This window comes from Lycium barbarum, chromosome 1, assembly GCF_019175385.1.
Source record: "Lycium barbarum isolate Lr01 chromosome 1, ASM1917538v2, whole genome shotgun sequence".
Lineage (NCBI taxonomy): Eukaryota > Viridiplantae > Streptophyta > Magnoliopsida > Solanales > Solanaceae > Lycium > Lycium barbarum.
Window position 1 is genome coordinate 1,261,175 of NC_083337.1, and position 20,358 is coordinate 1,281,532.

A 20,358-nucleotide genomic window follows, 5' to 3' on the forward strand; every position below is an offset into this window, starting at 1 on the left:
GATAGATAGATAGTTTGATAGGAGTAAATCTGAGGTCTAGTTCTAGAGTCCAAACAGAACTAGCGTCTATGTATTTTTCACTTGGTTGAATGAAAATTTTACAGTCCGACCAAAAAAGACATTTAAATTTATACAATTTTATTTTTTCAAATCCTTCTATTGTTATCAGGTAAACCATACTTCTCATGCAAATCTGCAATTTGCTTGCACAAGCAATATATGAAATTCCATACAACCTTTTTAATAAACTTTTTACAACTTCAATAGGGCATATAAAAAAGTCAAGTTTGAAATGACTACACTTACAACTTACGAGTATTTAAGAATTTAGGCCAATATCAAAAAAATTGAGTCAGAAGTGACTATACTTGCAAAGATTTATGAATTTAGGCCATTGCTTAAACAAGGTCTCAAAATCGGCTATCTGTGCACTTTCCCTCAGCATATCCGAACTCCATAGAAATAAAACTTGGGTCTACTAAGCACATAACTGATAAATTCAACTTAAGAATAACAGGAAGAAGAAGCAACATCTGTTCACCTTTTAACCAAAAAAAAAAAAAAAAAAACATCTGCTCACCTTTTAACTAATGACTAAACATTAAATAATGAGTATAAAGAGCCCGTTTGGATGGACTTATGCTCGTAAGCTGCAAACAACTTATAAGTTAAAAAAAATAAGTTGGAGCAGTCTAACTTATTTTTTTTTGTTTATAAGCTGCTTTAGATAAGCTAAGTCAAATGAGCCTAATTAATTTTTTGGGCTATTTTAAGCACAAAATAACTTTAAACTGGCTAGCCAAACACTCAGAAAAACTGAAAATAACTTATAAGCCACTTATAAGCTAATCCAAACGGGCTCAAATTGGCTAAAACTTAAACTACGACTCTAAAAGTGGCTACGTGATGCCATTTTTACGCATTTCTCTCTACTGAATCGATCGGAAAAATCAGCAAATTCTTCAGTTCTAATCACATCATGGCTCCAGTTGTTCCTAGATCCGGTGATGCAATTTTCGCTAACGTTGAACGAGTGGTAGTATTTTTCCTTTAAAAAAATCTCAAATTTATATCTCTTTTTTTTTTTTTTTTGAATTCAGTAATAATAATAATTGTTCAACTAATTTGTGTTTTTTTAAATAGAATGCAGAACTTTTCACTCTAACTTACGGTGCGATCGTGCGACAACTGCTTACCGATCTGGAGGAAGTTGAAGAAGTCAACAAACAACTTGATCAAATGTAAAATCCTTTACCTAGTTTTTTTTTTTTTTTTTTGATGAAGTAAATAAATTGCATTAGAAAGGCAACAAAAAAATTGTAGTTATCATGTATTAATTTGTGTTCTAGGTTATAGGTTGGTCTATGCTGTCAGTTGAACACTTCAACTTACAAAATGATAATCTAGACACCTGAACTCGTCTGCACTGTTTAAGTTAAACACTTCAACTTTACAAAATGATCATCTTAAGACACCTACAAAATTTAACGGTGGGTGTCCACGAGACACAGTGGGGACGAGTTTAGTCTCTAGATGTGCATTCTCGAATGTGGAGTGTTTAGTTGTCAGTTGAGTCCAAGTTAAGGTGTCTGCGACTTTTCAATTTTAAGTTAATATACAATAATATTTGAGTTCACAATCAAAATATTTATAGTATCTAATGAATTTCTTATATATGTTTATATTCGGGTTCTATGAACCCGTAGGTTCTCATCTAGATTCGCCCCTGATTTTAGTTGTTTTTTTTAGTGTTATAGAACGTTAAATTGAACTCCGTCTATGTGATCTGAAGCCAGGGGAGTTATCACATGTAGATCCTTTACCTAGTTTTCTTCCCTCAAAAACTGTAGTTAAAATGTACTAATTTGTTTTCTAGGTTGTGGGTTGGATTTTGTGTTATACAACGTACAATTGAACTCTGTCTATGTGATCCGAAACCCAGATAAAGGAGGGGAGTTATTAAATGTAGATCCTTTATCTTGTTTTTCCCCCTCAAAACCTGTAGTTAACATGTACTAATTTGTTTTCTGGGTTGTGGGTTGGTAATAGTTGTTCTGCTAGTGTTGTAGAACTTTCACTTGAACTTCGTCTATGTGATGCGGAGCCCAAATAAAGGAGGAGAGTTAAGGTTTGACTTAAAAAAATCCATTATCGATGAATCCTGTGAATGGATCCCGAGGACACAATACCCAAAAGTGTGGTCTAGTGGTCAATGAAGTGGGTTAAGAACCATTAGTTCTCACGTTCACTAGGTGATTTCCTTCCATCTATCAAAGCCTTGGTAGATAGAGTTACCCGGTACGCATGCTGGTGGGAGGTAGCAAGTACCACACGGAATTAGTCAACATGCGTGAAAGTTTGCTTGGACATCACGGTTATAAGAAAAAGATCCTGAGGATGATTGAGGCATAGTTGATTGATATTGAATGGAATCGTCTGTGGCGATTTAATTCAATTCTATTGGCTGGGAAATACAAACTGAATTTTCATTGTTTAACTGAATTGCAGGGGTTATAACATTGGAATTCGGCTCATTGATGAGTTTCTGGCAAAGTCTAACGTTTCTAGGTGTACTGATTTCAAGGAAACAGCTGAAGTCATTGCCAAGGTCTCTGTCCCCCTCCAAGTTACATCTCATTTAAATGTGTGTTGGTTTATTATGGATTTTCAGTTTTATCTTGGATACTAGTTCCAAAATCCCTCCCAGGCCCATAGTCAATATAAAACAGAGTTGTTCGAGAAAATCAGAAGGAATGATAAGGAAGTTTAAAGGTTACTAATGTGGTGGAGGTTAATGTGGCAGTAGATTTGATTTGAACTAAGAATTGGGACAATTAGAATAACTTATCTTGCTCTGGAAGTTGCAATACAACACTTTGTGCCAAAATCTCCTATTACTTAAACTAGTCTGGTGCAGTTAAACCTGAACAAGAAAGTACATAGAAAATTTGGTCAGGTTGATTGTAATCACTTGGACCCTTCTTTGTTTCTCTATCAAAGGGGATCATGTAAATGGTAGACTAAGTGAAAAGATAATGCAGACAGAACATCTAGCTTTTACAAAAATAGCTCTTTATTCTTTCAAGTAACTGTATGGTACAAAAACAAAGAGATGATCAAATTAGAAAAGAAAAATGTATACACACAGCATAACACACTTTTTGCTTTACTTATTCTTATATTTTTTGAAAGTGAAAGATTTGTGCCCCATTTTCCTTCATTCGAGTTGAGAAATATAATGAACCAGAACAAAAGTTAGAAACTATGAGAGCAAGAGGAGAAAAGGAGTTTTTGGGGGGAGTGGAGATTAGCCGAGGGGATGGTTTCTAGAGGATGCGTGGAAGCATTGTGGATTTGCCCTAGGGTATAAGGTGAGAGAAAAGATAAAAAAAGGAAAAGTAGAAAATGAGAGGATGGCTGGTTGTTCTTTGCCCCTTGTTTAGAGGATTATTGTTACCTTTGGGATATGATAATGATGGATTTTTGGAGAACTTTTATTCCTAGCTAATCCTCAACATAGTGAACATGTAATAAGGCTGGATAAGTTTTCTGGACCTTAGGTTATCAAAAAAGTTTTCTTGACCTTAATTCACGTTCCAGATGTCTTATGGAGTGCATGTCTACAAACACAAACACATACAGAAAGTATGCAGCAGCAGACTGGTAATGGGTTCATGTCTAGCTCATGTTTCCTTCATCCTGTGTGGGGAAGTTTGTCTTTCGGATGTTTGAGTAATTAAAGTTGGGAATAATCTTTTAGTTGATTTTCTGGGTTGAGCAGATCATATGTTTGAGATGAACTCCCAGGCTTATAACTACCCATCATATTCTCAAGTTCGTTTTCTTTATACACTTTGTTAATCATCCTTCTAAAAATGTCTCTGTGAAAATCTTGCTTTATGAAACATGATTTCTTACTGCTCATAATGAACAGGTTGGTCTCAAAATGTTCCTAGGTGTTACAGCAACTGTTGGCAATTGGGATGTTGAGGGAACAACGTGCAGTCTAATTTTGGAGGACAACCCCTTGGTAGACTTTGTTGAGCTCCCCGATACTTGTCAAGGTCTATATTATTGTAACATCTTAAGTGGAGTAATCAGAGGAGCATTAGAGATGGTGAGCTTCCCCCTTCTATATCATTTGCTAATTACCAATTTTTACTTTATGATGGCCTCGCACAACATACATGTTTTGGTTCACATCTCTTCTCTCTCTCTCTCTCTCTCTCCCCCTGAGAAGAAGACACCTTGCACTCAAGGGTGTGGCCTAGTGGTCAATGAAGTGGGTTAAGAATCATGAACTCTTAGTTTTAAATCCCAGTGGAGGCAAAAGCACTAGGTGATCTCTTCTCATCATCTGTCAAACCCTTGGTGGACGCAGTTACCTTGTACCGGTTGCTGGTGGGAGGTGGCAGGTGTCCTGTGGAATTAGTCGAGGTGTGCGCAAGTTGGTCCAGACACCACGGTTATCAAGAAAAAAAAAAGACACCTCTTATATATATCGGCATGCGATGTCCTCATTTACTGTTGAGTTATAATAGGTTTCACTAAAGTGACATGGCCTCTCTACTGAAATGGCGAATAGTGTCCAAATGAAATGGTGTTTTTCTAAATGGAAACAGTATGGAGCTATGTTGCATTGTTTTCATTTTACTTTGCTTTCAAGTTGGCAAACTAGCAGTGCATTATATTCCTTATCTGTTTCTTGTCATACTAAACTCAGACGAGTTTACATGCAGTCTCCCTAACTAGAGAGATGAAAGAAATCTTTGTGATCTATTCCCCTTAGTCCATTAGTAATTGTTAGCTTTTAGTTGGAGTGTTGCTGCTACATGAGAAGCAAAAATAATAGGTGTCACTAAAGTGACATGGCCTCTCTACTGAAATGGCGAATAGTGTCCAAATGAAAAGGTGTTTTTCTAAATGGAAACAGTATGGAGCTATGTTGCATTGTTTTCATTTTACTTTGCTTTCAAGTTGGCAAACTAGCAGTGCATTATATTCCTTATCTGTTTCTTGTCATACTAAACTCAAGACGAGTTTACATGCAGTCTCCCTAACTAGAGAGTTGAAAGAAATCTTTGTGATCTATTCCCCTTGGTCCATTAGTAATTGTCAGCTTTTAGTCGGAGTGTTGCTGCTATATGAGAAGCAAAAATATACTATTACTTCATCAAAAAAAATAAAAAAAATACTCGTACTATTTAATCTTCCTCAGTAAGGGTGGATAATTATTAAGAATAGAGTAAAATGGAGAGTGTTGCGTTTATTTTAACTAATTGTTTGAGCACCAAATTATCTGCATTTGCCCTGTGTTCAGGTGTCGATGAAAACCGAAGTAACATGGGTCCGTGATTTGCTTAGAGGAGATGATGCATTTGAGCTGCAGCTGAAACTGCTGAAGCAAGTTCCTGAGGAGTATCCTTACAAAGATGACGAGTAACAGCCGAAACTTATGAATGTTGTATCGCTTCTTTTATTTCTCTGTGTTCTGGAAATATTAAGCTCTCTAAACCCACTTTGTGATAAAACATTTCGTTCTAGTTTTACTTATGATTACTGATTAGCTAATCCAAAATTTCGGTTGTCATCCTCTTGCGCACATTCTACGTTCTTTATTTCTTCCTGTCTTTTTCTTTTTATGAGATGTTTTTGAGTCTGATTTCCCCTGTTATGATAGAAGAACTATCTGAAACTTTGCAACGAAGCAGTCATTGAAGTTGAGAATCTGATTTTTCCCTGTTGGAACTACTACTACTTTTAGTTGTTTTGCCGCTGCAGTGGTGGCTAAATTGATTTGAACATTGTCCTGCAATTTCATTTATAGTTGGTGGTGTGTGCAAGATAATAGAATGATGCATATACATGGATGTCCATGAAAATTTATTGTTCCCTATTGAATCTGAGTCCAAGATCAATGTTCATAGTTTGCTGAATATAAGTTTGTGAATGAAGTTGGTTGAGCACCATGAAGTTTAGGTTTAAATTACAGCAGAGACAACATTAGGTGATTTCTTCACATCTGTTCTAGCCTTGTTGGATAGAGTTACGTGGTACCTGTTGCTGGTGGGAGATGACAGGTATCCCGTGGAATTAGGTGAGGTGCGTGCAAGCTGGCCCCAACACTGCGGTGGAAAAAACAAAAAAGTTGGTTTTGTAGTATCTAGTCTCTAGTCAAATCTTGCAGAAGCTCTTTTTGACTTTTAACCCTCACTTCTATGTTCACAAATCTGAGGTATATCGTTTGGTTGTTATTTGCAGATTTTACAGATCAGGTTTGGTCATGTATGTATATGTGTGTGTAATTTCTCACTAATTTGGTAAGCAGATAAACACCACATCCTTTTCTTTTTCTTTTTGAGACTGGTGGTGTTCGGGTCATTTGCATGCATTTCAATTAGTCCAATGGTCCTGCTACCTCCTACAAATGCATGACCCTCCTACAAACACATGTAACTATGTCCATCAAGGCTCAGGCAAATAAATTCATGTCTTTTTCGTTGACGCTCTTTGATTTCTTAAAGCCATACATATGGCACAGATGAAATCGAGTTCTTCGCATTTTGAGACCCAAAAAAAAAAAAAAAACGATTTGTCACACGATACAAATGAGGTCTTCGTTGCCGCCAACTATCAAGTTCCTAATTCAATTGATTAAATCTCTGAGAATTTCTACCCAACGTCATAACATCAATGGTTACAACTTTTAATGCATATTAGTCATGTCATCCTATATGTGATTATTAGTAATGCACTCCCATTTAGAGGTGGAAAAATCGATAACAGAAACAAATGTAGGTTTAATTTCATGGACGGAGCATTAGCCACAACCAAGAGTGAGCTAGATTTGTATTTTTTTTTTTTTGCTTTTTGATTAGGAGGCTTTGCTATGAACTAAGTTTTTAACAAATTTAGCCCCTCCGAAGGAAAGTCATTACATTTAAAGAAGAAATATAAAAAATTACAAAATTACGTAAAATATACGTTGTATATTACAATGAAGCAAGATGAATTACACAATAGTAACAAATAAACTATTATATATGACTACATGACAATTAACGGATGAAAAATACCTAAATGAAAGTTAATTTTTCGATTCTTTTCATTCTCACACGCCTAAAAGAGAGTGTATCCGCGTTCTTTGTCACGTCAACATCTAAAGGGTAAAGGCTATCAATAGCTAAGTCAAGGGGAGTAACTAAGACTGTGAATAGTAAAATCCCTGCCAAGTTTAAGGGGCTATTTAGGTATTCTACCAAAAATATAGTTAGTCTGCTACAATAGATTAAGATGTACTGATCGTGAAGGAAGAATCTACCAGTTAGGAGTTATTCATGTATTAAAACCAATATAATTAGTATCATTTTAGTTACCATGTCCAAAATTCAGCATATCAAGTGCGTTGCTTGGTTACCAGTTTACAATCCTGCAGTACTAAAAACATGCATAAGTTATGAGTCAATAGATGTATTATTTTATTCAGCGTAGAAGACAGAATAACTAATACATGAATAATTAAAACCTACATAACCAATCCCTAGAATATTAATACCCGCATGACTATAACCAGCAACTGACGACCCTTAGTGTATAGACTCTAAATCCTAATTAAAATTGTTTATTAATGTCCAAAATCATTTTTGTTCCAACATCCAACAACCCAAGGCCCAACCACACCATAATTTGCAGGTTAAGACAGTCCAAGAAAGAAGGAAGACAGTATGTCGTTGTCCATTTAGAAACACTGTTTAAATCAATATCCCAAAATTCTTTCATGTTTTCAAGCTTACTATACTTCATGTGAAGGCAAAGTGAAACAACACCAAACTTTCCTCTTTTTTCCTCTAAAATGTACACATCTTAAAAGAAACTTCTTTTACAACGTCCCTTCTTCAAAACCAAGGCAAACAAAATCAACAAATAAGCTGCAGCTTTTTCTAGTCTTCAATCTGTCTTGAAAAAATTTAACTTATATATATTGACAGTGTAATTTTTTTTTACGTTAAAGGTGTATTTTAATCTATTTTGACAAATAATGTGTCTTATTTTTCAGGTTAGTAATCCCACCTTTTATGGACGGTTACTTGTATTTATACCTTGAGAGGTCACCTGATTCACTTACTAGTTGTGCGATGGTTATAACGCAGTACTGTTTATACGTTAATTAATAATGAGGGATTGTTATGTGGTGATTAATAATGAAAGAGATTGTTATGAGGTGCTTAATAATGAATGCACTCACGTTCTACATAAATTACTTACTTTAAAAGGGTATTCGTGTCGTTAAATAGTTTAATCCCGCATTATCATTCTCTTATTCTCACATTCTATCTTGTATAAAATAATACGTACATAAATTACTGCATAACATAAATTACTTAAAAACCACTAACCTAACACTGTATTAGTCATGCGACATTATTTTTTTCTTATGCGGTCAACCGAGCACTGTAATACCTGATGCGGGACTTTATGCTGAGATTGACTACACCAACACCACTACTAATGACACAACTACTACTACAATCAACATTCTTCTTCTCTGTCAAAAAAATTATACAAATATGGAAAGCTGCATTCTCTAACCTTCATGCTAAGCAAGGTTAGGTGAATGACAGCAACTTTGAACTTCAACAACCTTTGCATAGTCCTTTTTACAGCATCTCTCCTACAATAGTTTTTTGCAATTCAACTCATCAAACTTTAATCATAGTATGAGTGAGTGATTGCCAATTGATCAATAGCTAGGACAAGAACACAAATAGTACCAACATTTGTGTTTTTTCTCTTCTCATTTTCTTTGTTATTTTAATGAAACATTCAATGCAGCTCCTCATATCGCCAAGTCTGAGGCATATTACTGTCCTGCCAGCTAAAGGTTTCAAGGAGTTCATGAAAGTAAAAGTTGGTTCGAGACGATTATCGTACCTCATGGTCTTCTATTCGCTCCTGCTTTTTACATTTCTCCTCAGGTTTGTCTTCGTGTTAACGGCTGTAGACACCATCGATGGAGAACGAAAATGTTCAACGCTAGGTACGTCTCTCTCTCTCTGAAAAAGAAGCGGAATTCGCCATCAAGAGACATGTATAAGAAAATGTACTAAGCACCATTGGAAAAAAATGAATGAACTTAGTGGTATACGTCATCTTTATAGTATAGCATAAGAACTATTGCAGATATAAGAAATGTAGAAGCATTGATAAATGATGATGTCTTACATGATAGCAGTACTCTCCGGAAGCAGTGGCGTATGTAGCATAGCAAGTGGGGGTTCAATTGAACCCCTAACTTTCGTCGCGGAGCATAAATTTATGTGTAAAAAATTATTTAAATTGTAATAAATAGTAGATATGAACCCATAACTTTAAGAATATAATGAGTTCAATACTAAAAATCTTAAGATTGAACCCCTAGAATTTAAAGTCTGGATCCGCCTCTGACCAGAAGCAGGGGCGGAGCTACAATATTAGGTACAGGTTCAGATGAACCTGATAGCTTTTGCTTAGACCCTATGTTTGGTTCCATTAGATATGTATAAATATTCAGTTGCGAATCCAGTAACTAAAAACGAGTAATGGGTTCGGTGACAAGTTCAGAACTCATGAACTCAAATCCTGACTCCGCACTTGTGCAGAAGGTAAGAATTAAATAGCAAATCGCCGCTAAGTTTTTGAGGAATATACTTCATGAACACTGCTGTTCAAGTTAGTTGTAACTTATACAAACAAAGAAACAGAATATATTCACAGTAAATTTACCTGATAATAAATGATGATGGTCATTTAGAAGAATAGAGAACTCTTAAAGTATGTAGATATGGAACAAAAAAAAAATCTACATATCCATTACACTTTCCTTGTAAAAAGTGATTTAGAATGTTAGTTAAAATTAATAAAGAACATACTAAGACAGCTAGCTCAGAGAAGAAAGTTAATAGTTCTAATTCTGCAGATAAATATATAATATAGCAGCACTTAAACTACCATTTGCATATTGAAGAAAGTTAGCACTTAAACTACCATTTGCATACTGAAGAAAGTTTAAATTTCATTTTAATGCAGGTTGTTTGGGGAGAAAAATTGGACCAAGGATTTTGGGAAGACAACTCGAATCAACTGTACGCTTTTAAGCCGTGTATTTTTATCTTTTTGCGCATTAGTACTGTTGCCCTGCCCCTACCTTAATAACTCTTATGATCTCCTTTGATCCGTGCTCGTATAGCTAGAATTTACAAGGGGAGATCGGTTTTATGACTCATTACAAACGTTCTTTTAGTTATTTTGACCTTTTCACATAAAGATCAGTAGGAAGTAACAAAAGAGATCGGTTCCTCTATTCAAATCGTAACTGGTCATAGGAGATCTCATTTTCTCCTTTTGAACTCACTTGCTCAAATCTCTATTCTCCTGTATTCTGTTAGGTCCCCGAGGTGATATATCAAGTATTGGAGGAACCTCCGGACCAGATTGAAATCGAAGAAGGGCCTGATACTCCTCAGTCATTGGAAGAGTTTATGGAAGAAGTGAAGGACACAAATCCAGATGCAGAAACCTTTGCTGTCAAGCTTAAAGCTATGGTATTATGTACTTATCATGCCTTCTCCTATATAGAGATAAAGTAATATTAAGCTATTTTCCTTGGTTTACTCGCTTAACTATCGTGAGGAGCTCACTAGTTCAAGTCGTGGAAACAGCCTCTTGCAGAAATGCAACGTGAGGTTCTGTATGGTAGACCCAATGTCAAACTGACCTTCTGGGCAGTGCATAGCGAGAGCTTAGACACCGGGCTGCCCCTTTTTAAAAAACAAAACTTTCTGAGTGCTACACAATTAAGTATAACGCAGACCAATTGATTATGAAGCAAAAGCCATGAGACATTTACAATGTAATCATATCAATAGCCTGTTAGGCCAAGCTTGCAAAATCTACTTATTTTTGTAGAGTGCTTTTTTATCGGAAGTGCTTTTCGTCTTTTCGGAAAAGTGCTTTTTTGGAGAATAACAGTTTGTCCTTGACTTATCAATTTGGAAAACACCAATATGATAGCAGTACTTTGTTCTTGGTCAATGTTGCAACAGTGCTTCTGCGGAAAAACTACTTTTTTAGTTTTGAAAAACAACTTCTACCACTACTCAAAAGCACTTATTTTTTTCCTTAAAAGCTTGGCCACACACCTCAACTTTCCAAAATAAGCAGTTTTCGACAAAAAAATTAAGCACTTTTGGCTTCCCAAAAGCTTGGTGAAACAAGCTATAACCACTCAAGGCCTAACTAGTGTTGAATTGTATGACTAGTCAGAAGGCTTAAGCTATCAGAGAAAGCACACTTTTATTTACTTAATTATGTCTTCAACAATTAGTGCCTATTTCTTCCAGGTAACTCTCCTTGAACAAAGAACAAGAACTGCCAAGATTCAAGAATACCTTTATCGGCATGTGGCATCTAGTGGCATCCCGAAACAGCTGCACTGCCTTGATCTCAAGCTAGCCCACGAGCATTCCATCAATGCCAATGCCCGTCTCCAATTACCATCAGCGGAACTTGTTCCCGCCCTCGTTGATAATTCATACTTCCATTTTGTCCTTGCCTCCGACAACATTCTTGCTGCATCTGTTGTTGCATCATCGCTTGTCCAGAACTCTTTCCGACCTGAAAAAGTTGTCCTTCACATAATCACGGATAGCAAAACCTTCTCGCCTATGCAAGCGTGGTTTTCGTTACATCCTTTGACACCCGCAATCATCGAGGTTAAAGGGCTGAACCACTTTGATTGGTTAACAAAGGGAAAGGTCCCGGTTCTAGAAGCGATGGAGAAAGACCAAAAAGCAAGGTCACAATTCAGAGGAGGGTCATCAGCAATTGTAGCAAATACAACCGAAAAACCTCATGTTATTGCAGCAAAGTTGCAAGCCCTCAGTCCCAAATACAATTCTCTGATGAACCACATAAGGATATATTTGCCAGAGGTAAGGAAAGTTTTAAAAGCTCACATAAAATTTGCACGTAATGTCCCTCTCCTTCTCCGAAGCTCTTTAAGTAGGCGTTATTTTTCACTTTATTTGGAATTTATGAAGTTGGAGTTGTGTTTGGTTATACTTTTTGCAAAAGAGAAAATTTTATTTGGCATTTATGTAGATGAAGTTGGAAAACAAGTTTGGACCACTTTTCCGAATTTGGAATCCAACTCCAAGTTGGATTTGGAATTTTTTCAACCCAACACTGATTTTGAAATGAACTGACAAATTATTCCAGAAAGAAGTGAACAATTCCCATGGCCAAACGGCTCCTAAATTCCAATACTGAGAAGGACAAATATCTTTGCAGTTGTTTCCCAGTCTTGATAAGGTAGTTTTCCTGGACGATGACATCGTTGTTCAAACCGATCTTTCATCTCTATGGGACATCGACATGAACGGGAAGGTGAATGGAGCAGTGGAGACATGCAGGGGAGAGGACAAGTTTGTGATGGCGAAGCGCTTCAAAAACTATTTGAATTTTTCGCATCCTCTCATATTGAAGAACTTTGATCCTAATGAATGTGCATGGGCCTATGGCATGAACATTTTTGATCTAGAAGCATGGAGGGAAACAAATATAAGTGAAGCATACCATTACTGGCTTGAACAGGTTAACTACACCACAAGTGATATCAACTTTTATTCCAATGAAAATGCACTCTAAACATTATGCAACATTCAAGCATTTTGTTTTAGCTACAGTCAGACCTCTCTATAACAACCATCTTCTATACCGACCGTGTTTTCTGTGAAACCGATATTTCATGTTATGTTATATTATATGTGCTCTATAGCAGTAAAAAAAAAATATCGGAACAAATGACGTTGTTATAGAGAGGTTTTGACTGTAGAAGTAAATCTTTTGCATTTGCTCGAAAGTACTTATTGAAACACTCGGTGATGACATAATCTTCCTTTTCTCGTGCAGAACTTGAAGTCAGATCTAAGTTTGTGGCAGCTAGGAACATTACCTCCGGGACTAATTGCATTTCATGGTCATGTCCATGCTATCGATCCCTTTTGGCACATGTTAGGACTAGGGTACCAAGATAACACGAGCATCACAGATGCTCAGAGTGCTGGTGTGATCCACTTCAATGGCCGAGCAAAACCTTGGCTAGATATAGCGTTCCCACAGCTTCGATCCCTGTGGACAAAGTACGTTAACTTCTCAGATAAATTTATCAAAACCTGCCATATTAGAGAAACTTGAAATGAGGCAAGGGATTTGTTAACCATGTTGCTTGTAAACAAGAAACAAAAATTTTGAGAGAGGTGATGTATAGAAGGTCTCCCCTCCCCGACGCGAGATTGACAACAGCCCCAAGCCTGACATTCCAGAACTCCTCAAAGCTACGATAATTTCTGGTTCACCCAATGTATTTTATACTGTAGTTAGATATTATACAATGTATGGTGGATTTTTCACAAAATAATGCTTACAAAGATAATAAAAGCGAGATCATCTTCAGTACCATGCTAAATGTGTTTTTGAGGATCATGCAGAGTGAGGATTTAAGGACCCAACTCCCAAGGTAATAAAAGGGAATGAAATTATTATACATACAAAAGGAGAGAACAAGTACACAAAGTAGCTTCCACCTTCTTGCAATAACATGTATTCATGAAGTCAATAGGTCTAGTTCCACAAATGCAAGTAGAGTTAGATCTTGTTCTACCGTCGTCAAAGCTCTCTATAATGGCGGCGTTTGTCCGGATATTTTTAGGCCGAAATACTATTATAGAGAACATATAATATAACATAAAATGACAAATGAGTTCCAAAGACAACTTGGTCGTTATAGTGAAATGTTATTATAGAGGATAGTTGTTATAGAGAAGTCTGATTGTATAATGTATATGCTTTCTTTTCTCCCTCCTGTGTTTGGAAGAAAGGGGCCCGTGGTGAGGACTTGTCAGGGCCAGCCTGTGTGCACCTCGATCCTGTGTTCCACCAAATACCTGCTACCTTTCACCAACACAAGTAACACGTAACTCTGTCCACCAAGGCTTAGGCAAATGAGAAAAAAATCATCTAGTGTTTTTTTGCCTCCATTGAAATTTGAACTTGTGACCTCATGGTTCTCCTCCACCTCATTTGCCACTAGGTCACACCCTTGTCTACAGAATCAACAAATGGTAGACTATCAAGTTATACAAGACATTCTTGCCAGACAAAAAAGGAAGAAATAACAGAGAATTTAACCTGGAAGGAAAAGAATGTACATGTAAATGCCAGGTTGAACCCGCTAAAATTTACAGTTGATAAAACCAGAATTAACTCAGTAAAAGTTCAAAGGTTACAAGAAAACTTCTATCATCAACCAAATACACCAAGAGGACTCGAGCGTAAAACTAACACAGCCAAAGAGAATCTGACTAGAACAACATAATCGGAGTAAAGTCAACTATCATAAGCTTTTGCTGCCAACTTAAGCAACTGGAGGGCGGAGCACGTGGTCCTGTGAGGTGTCTACTGCTGCAGGAGGCATGAATTGCCACATGGCCACCCCAGGGTAACTTATGATTGGCACCAGCTTGCTTCCTGCAGCTTGACCATGAGCAGCAAAAGCACCGGGCATGGCAGGAGGCAAGAAGCCAGGTTGTGCATTCATAGTCTTTAGTTGTTGCTCTAGCTTCTCTTTCTCCGACTTCAGCCTCTGCTTTTCATCTCGAAGCTCGTTTTTCTCAACCTACACAAGTTAAACAAATGTGGAAGTCAGGGGCAGTATACATAGCGACGTTTTAGCTTTTCTTGTCATCAGGTTGTGTTGCCGAATTGCCTATTTGTCCAAGCTTCTCCAAGGCCAAAAGTGCCTCTTTTTTCCCCTTCAAAAGAGGGTTTTGTTTTTTCAAAGTTGAGGTATCTGGCTGAAGAAAAAGTGCTTTTGAGTAGAACCAGAAGCTGTTTCTGAGAAGCTGAAAAAAGTAGTTTCTTCCAAAAGTACTTTTTTGAAAAGCACTTATGAGAAAATACACTTTAAAAGCACTTTTTAGAAACTTGGTCAAACATTGAGTACTGCTCAAAAGTGTAATTAATTAATCAAAAACAAATTGCTTCTCATCAACAGTACTTTTTTGAAAAGCACTTTTGAAAAAAAAAACTGATTTTAGAAGCTTAGCCAAGCAGGCTACTAGTGGCCAATGGAAAGAAAGCAACAAATACTCGCCTTCAACTCCTTTATCTTTTCTTGTAGATCCAAATTTGAGTCTTTCAATTTTTGAGCCTCACCACGTAACTGTGTCACCACACGAACAGCATCAACCAGAATGGCGCTCTTGTCTGTTTTTGGAGGCTTGCCAGGCTCAAGAAGCGCTGCCAACTCCATAAACCTATTACCATATTCTCATTTAGCAATATAAAAAATGAATTAAGGGCGAAATGGATCTAGAAAGAATGAATAGTGGAGCCCACTTGTCATTCAGCTTCTCTCTCCTTAATTTCTCCCTGCAAGCTTTGGAACTTGATGAGGTGGTGCATGATTCAGCTCTTACCCTGTAGCAATTGTCGGAAACATGAGTAAACAATGTTCTGTAGGTATGCATTAGGGGGTCGTTTGGTTGTTGGTTAGAGTTATGCAGGATTTAGTTATTCATGTATCAGTTATTCCATCTTCTACCCTGCATAAAATAATTCATAAATTTACTCATAACTTATACATGTATTAGTTATGCGGGATTTTAAACTAGTAACCAGACACCATACCTAGTGGGCTGAATTTTATAGATAGCAACTAAAATACTATCAAACATTGTACTAGTTATGCAGGTTTTAATACATGAATAATTAACTTCCTAACCAGCAACCAAACGACCTCTAAGAGTACACCTGGCTTTCCTTCCAAAATCAATATTATGAGCACACAAAGCTCAGAGAGTATACCTCTACGAACAAATTAATTCATCTTTGGGTTCAAACCTAATAATAGAATTATCAAACTAAAGAGTAACATAAAGGGGCTCCATGTACCATCGTTACATCACAAGAATTTGACTAACTAAATTAGTGTAACTTCTTTCAAATAGAGAGAAGAGAACTATATCTCCATGAAACCTTCAGAAGGCCATTTAGGGAATATAAGTCCTCCATATAGGCCATTAAAACAAGAAGACATAACAAGTCAAAATCTTTAAAACTCTCCTAATTAAAAGCATAATGTGGATCGATATTATCTCAACCATGAGCCTTCAAGATAATAGAGGAGAAATCGGGAAATGAAACAAATGGAGGGGAGAATTTTGTCACTTTTCTTTAACAATTGTAGGCACCAAGTAGCTAATCAAATTAAACCTGACTAGATAACGTCATATCTCTATGCTCAGGTGAACATTTAATACACAAAAATGTGCCTAAACGGCAAATTTTTTTACCTTTTCTTAGAACCGCTTTCCTTCAGGCAGTCTGATTCACCAAGTGAGCCATCAATATCAACACTAAAATAAACATAGAAAAGCAAAGTGGTCAGAACAAATACCAGGAAAAAGAAAAGAAAAAAAGCAGCCAGCAAGTGGAAGTATGAAAATGATGTTAAGAGAAAATTGCCAATAAGATTAAGACAGATCCAGATTTGACATCAGAAGAAAAGTTGATTAGACATAATAATATCCCCCCATTTATTATGTAATCTTGCTTTTCTTTCTTTATATATGAACAAGTAGGGGTCAAAACCTGAGCCCCTATTTCTCACTGAGTTAAAGGACATTTACATTCTATTCTTGCTATTAGGAAGCAACGAAACTCATCAATCAGTTAAAAGATCCCAACTATTAGTTAGGGTCTGCAATATGAATCTGTTATCAACATTCCAACTTTATTCAAAGAAACAAGACTCATACATCAGCTAAAAGAACCCAACTTTTAGTAAAGGATATATGAATCTTCTGTACCCATTATGCTCTATTAGGATGCAACAAAACTCATCAATCAGCTAAAAGATCCCAACTTTTAGTTAGGGTCGGCTATGTGAATCCTCTCTATCTATTCCGCCAACTTTTAGTTGGGGTTAACTATATGAATCTTTTATCGACATTCCAACTTTAATCAAAGAAACAAGACTCATCAATCAGCTAAAAGAACCCAACTTTCAGCCACAGTTACATGAATCTTCTGTATCCATTTTGCTTAATTCGGAAACAACAAAACTCATCAATAGGCCAAAAGAACCCAACTTTTAGTAAAGGATATATGAATCTTCTGTATCCATTATGCTCTATTAGGAAGCAAAAAAACTCATCAATCAGCTAAAAGATACCAACTATTAGTTAGGGTCTGCAATATGAATCCGTTATCAACATTCCAACTTTATTCAAAGAAACAAGACTCATAAATCGGCTAAAAGAACCCAATTATTAGTAAAGGATAGATGAATCTTCTGTATCCATTATGCTCTATTAGGAAGCGACAAAACTCATCAATCAGCTAAAAGATCCCAACTTTTAGTTGGGGTCGGCTATGTGAATCCTCTCTATCTATTCCGCTAACTTTTAGTTGGGGTCAGCTATGTGAATCCTCTCTATCTATTCCGCTAACTTTTAGTTGGGGTTAACTATATGAATCTTTTATCAATATTCCAACTTTAATCAAAGAAACAAGACTCATCAATCAGCTAAAAGAACCCAACTTTCAGCCACGGTTACATGAATCTTCTGTATCCATTTTGCTTAATTCGGAAACAACAAAACTCATCAATAGGCCAAAAGAACCCAACTTTTAGTAAAGGATATATGAATCTTCTGTATCCATTATGCTCTATTAGGAAGCAACAAAACTCATCAAACTGCTAAAAGATTCCAACTATTAGTTAGGGTCTGCAATATGAATCCATTATCAACATTCCAACTTTATTCAAAGAAACAAGACTCATAAATCGGCTAAAAGAACCCAACTTTTAGTAAAGGATATATGAATCTTCTGTATCCATTATGCTCTATTAGGAAGCGACAAAACTCATCAATCAGCTAAAAGATCCAAACTTGTAGTTGGGGTCGGCTATGTGAATCCTCTCTATCTATTCCGCTAACTTTTAGTTGGGGTCAACTATATGAATCTTTTATCAACATTCCAACTTTACTATTCAAAGAAACAAGACTCATCAATCAGCTAAAAGAACCCAATTTCAGTCACGGTTACATGAATCTTCTGTATCCATTTTGCTTAATTCGGAAACAACAAAACTTATCAATCAGCCAAAAGATCCCAACTTTTTGTTGGAGTCAACTACATGAAATCCTCTCTGTCTATTCCACTAACTTTTAGTTGGGGTCAGCTATATGAATCTTTTATTTGACATTCCAACTTTATTCAAAGAAACAAGATTCATCAATCAACTAAAATAACCCAAATTTTAGTAACAGTTACATGAATCCTCTGTATCCATTCTGCTTAATTCGTAAACAACAAAACTCATCAACCAGCTCAAAGATCCCAACTTTTAGTTAGAGTCAACTATAAGAACCCTCTATATCTATTCAGCTCTATTGAGAAGTTATAAAGACTCATTAATCAGCTAAAAGATACCAAATTTTAGTTAGGGACAGCTATATGAATCCTCTATATAAATTCCAACTTTTTTTATTCAAAGAAACAAGACTCATCAATCAGCTTAACAAAATCAACTTTTAGTAACAGTTATATGAATCTTCTATATCCATTCTACTTAAATCAGAAACAACAAGACTCATCAATCAGCTAAAAGATCCCAACTTTTAATTGGAGTCAACTATACGAACCCTCAATAGTCTATATCTATTCCGCCTTAAACTCATCAATCAGCGAAAAGACCCCAAACTTCAGTTGTGGTCGGCTATATGAATTCTCTATACACATTCCAACTTTGTACAAAGCAACAAGACTCACCAATTAGCTAAAAGCCTAAAACAACAACATGCCCAGTGTAATACCACAAGTGGGGTCTAAGGAGGGTACGACGTACGCAGACCTTACCCTTACTTTGTGGGATAGAGAGGTTGTTTCCAGTAGACCCTCGGCTCAAAAGAAGTGAAAGCAAAGTAGGATTTGAAAGGGAAATAACGACAACAAAATAGCAAGATGAACAACACAAATGAATTAATCAGCTAAAACAACTTAAATTTTAGTAACAGTTACATGAATCATCTATATCCATTCTACCTAATTCAGAAACAACAAGACTCATCAGCTAAAAAATACCAACTTTAGCAAATACTACACAAAGCCATAAGTCAAATTTATTTCAAAAAATATTACCTGGCATTAGTTGAACCATTAAAAGCCTGCATAGACCAAGAAAACATATTTGATGAAACAGAAAAATTAGCATTAGGGACAGATATATCTTCAAAATTATAGTCATATAACCAGTTAGTATTTTCCTGTGACACCATCTCCGATCACTCGCCGGAAAATCAAGAAAATATATTTTCCGGCGACTAGAAAAAAATAATTGGAAATGAAAAAATTGAATGAATTTACACAAAGGGTGTTTGATTATGGAGATTGAATTGGAAATTGGAATGATTGGTGCTTCTTGGTTAGAAGATGGAATTATATATATATATATATATATATATATATACTGGGAATGTGAAGATTACAGAAAAATTGAGGGGGTATTTTTTAATAGAAATAATTACATAAATAGCTATATTTTAGAGCGGTATTAGGAAGGTAGCAATACTCGTGTATGAGGCGGAAGAGGTGTATCGGACGTGTATCGGACGTGTATCAGCTTTATTAGTGCATATTGTGTTAGCTGAAATTGCGTTAAAGAGTTATATTAGCGGATATAGTTAAGTGCGTGGATTGCGTATTTGCTACAAAACTAAAAATGCCTAAAATGTAGGCATATATAGTAATTTCTTGAAACTATTGCTATGTATCTTAAAAAAAAGGACAGTCTGCAAGAGACTATTTTACGGCTCGAATATGTGTCACTTCCCATAATTATGTATCTTAAATATAGTATAAATGTTTGCCATATCCCCTAATTTTTCCTTTTTAATATGCTGCAAATTGGCCATTTTTTTGTAACTTTTATTTGTTAAACATTGGGTTCCCTCAATTGTAGATACCCCCACAATCATGTCATATTGGGAATTTGGAACTTGAATACTTGAAGAGCTAAAGTCTATCCAAAATTGTCTAATTTTGTCCTTCATCATATTATTTATTGTTAGTAAATTGTCATATATGATCTTGTCATTTGCGAAGCTTCAGCGTGAAATGAGTGGCATGTTAATTTAGGATTTTAAGTCTATGAGCTTTAAATTTAAAATAGAAATCCCTCGATTGGAGTTTCGTTAACGATTAATGATAAAAAAGTTAAAATAAAAAACCAATACTCCTATTAAATTAAAAAAA

General features: G+C 36.0%; 3 protein-coding genes across 3 annotated transcripts; 2 read left to right on the top strand and 1 right to left on the bottom strand.

The window, feature by feature from the left end:
• The first annotated feature begins 866 nt into the window (after positions 1 to 866).
• LOC132628336 (uncharacterized) lies at positions 867 to 5,590 on the top strand. Its single transcript, XM_060344124.1, has 5 exons — positions 867 to 1,036; positions 1,144 to 1,241; positions 2,509 to 2,608; positions 3,935 to 4,117; positions 5,321 to 5,590. Exons 1-5 carry the CDS (start codon positions 980 to 982, stop codon positions 5,441 to 5,443), a joined length of 561 nt encoding a protein of 186 aa, XP_060200107.1. The 5' UTR covers positions 867 to 979; the 3' UTR covers positions 5,444 to 5,590.
• Positions 5,591 to 8,563: 2,973 nt separating this feature from the next.
• Positions 8,564 to 13,480, top strand: LOC132628340 (probable galacturonosyltransferase 12). The gene is made up of 6 exons (XM_060344129.1): positions 8,564 to 9,037; positions 10,066 to 10,121; positions 10,425 to 10,580; positions 11,379 to 11,969; positions 12,328 to 12,630; positions 12,949 to 13,480. The coding sequence occupies exons 1-6, from the start codon at positions 8,815 to 8,817 to the stop codon at positions 13,231 to 13,233; spliced, it is 1,614 nt and encodes a 537-aa protein (XP_060200112.1). The 5' UTR covers positions 8,564 to 8,814; the 3' UTR covers positions 13,234 to 13,480.
• A 723-nt stretch (positions 13,481 to 14,203) lies between these two features.
• On the bottom strand, positions 14,204 to 19,569 carry LOC132628350 (transcription factor ILR3-like). Its single transcript, XM_060344137.1, has 5 exons — positions 19,246 to 19,569; positions 16,392 to 16,454; positions 15,436 to 15,516; positions 15,191 to 15,353; positions 14,204 to 14,713 (listed from the first exon to the last, which is right to left on the bottom strand). Exons 1-5 carry the CDS (start codon positions 19,380 to 19,382, stop codon positions 14,453 to 14,455), a joined length of 705 nt encoding a protein of 234 aa, XP_060200120.1. The 5' UTR covers positions 19,383 to 19,569; the 3' UTR covers positions 14,204 to 14,452.
• Between the last annotated feature and the right edge of the window lie 789 nt (positions 19,570 to 20,358).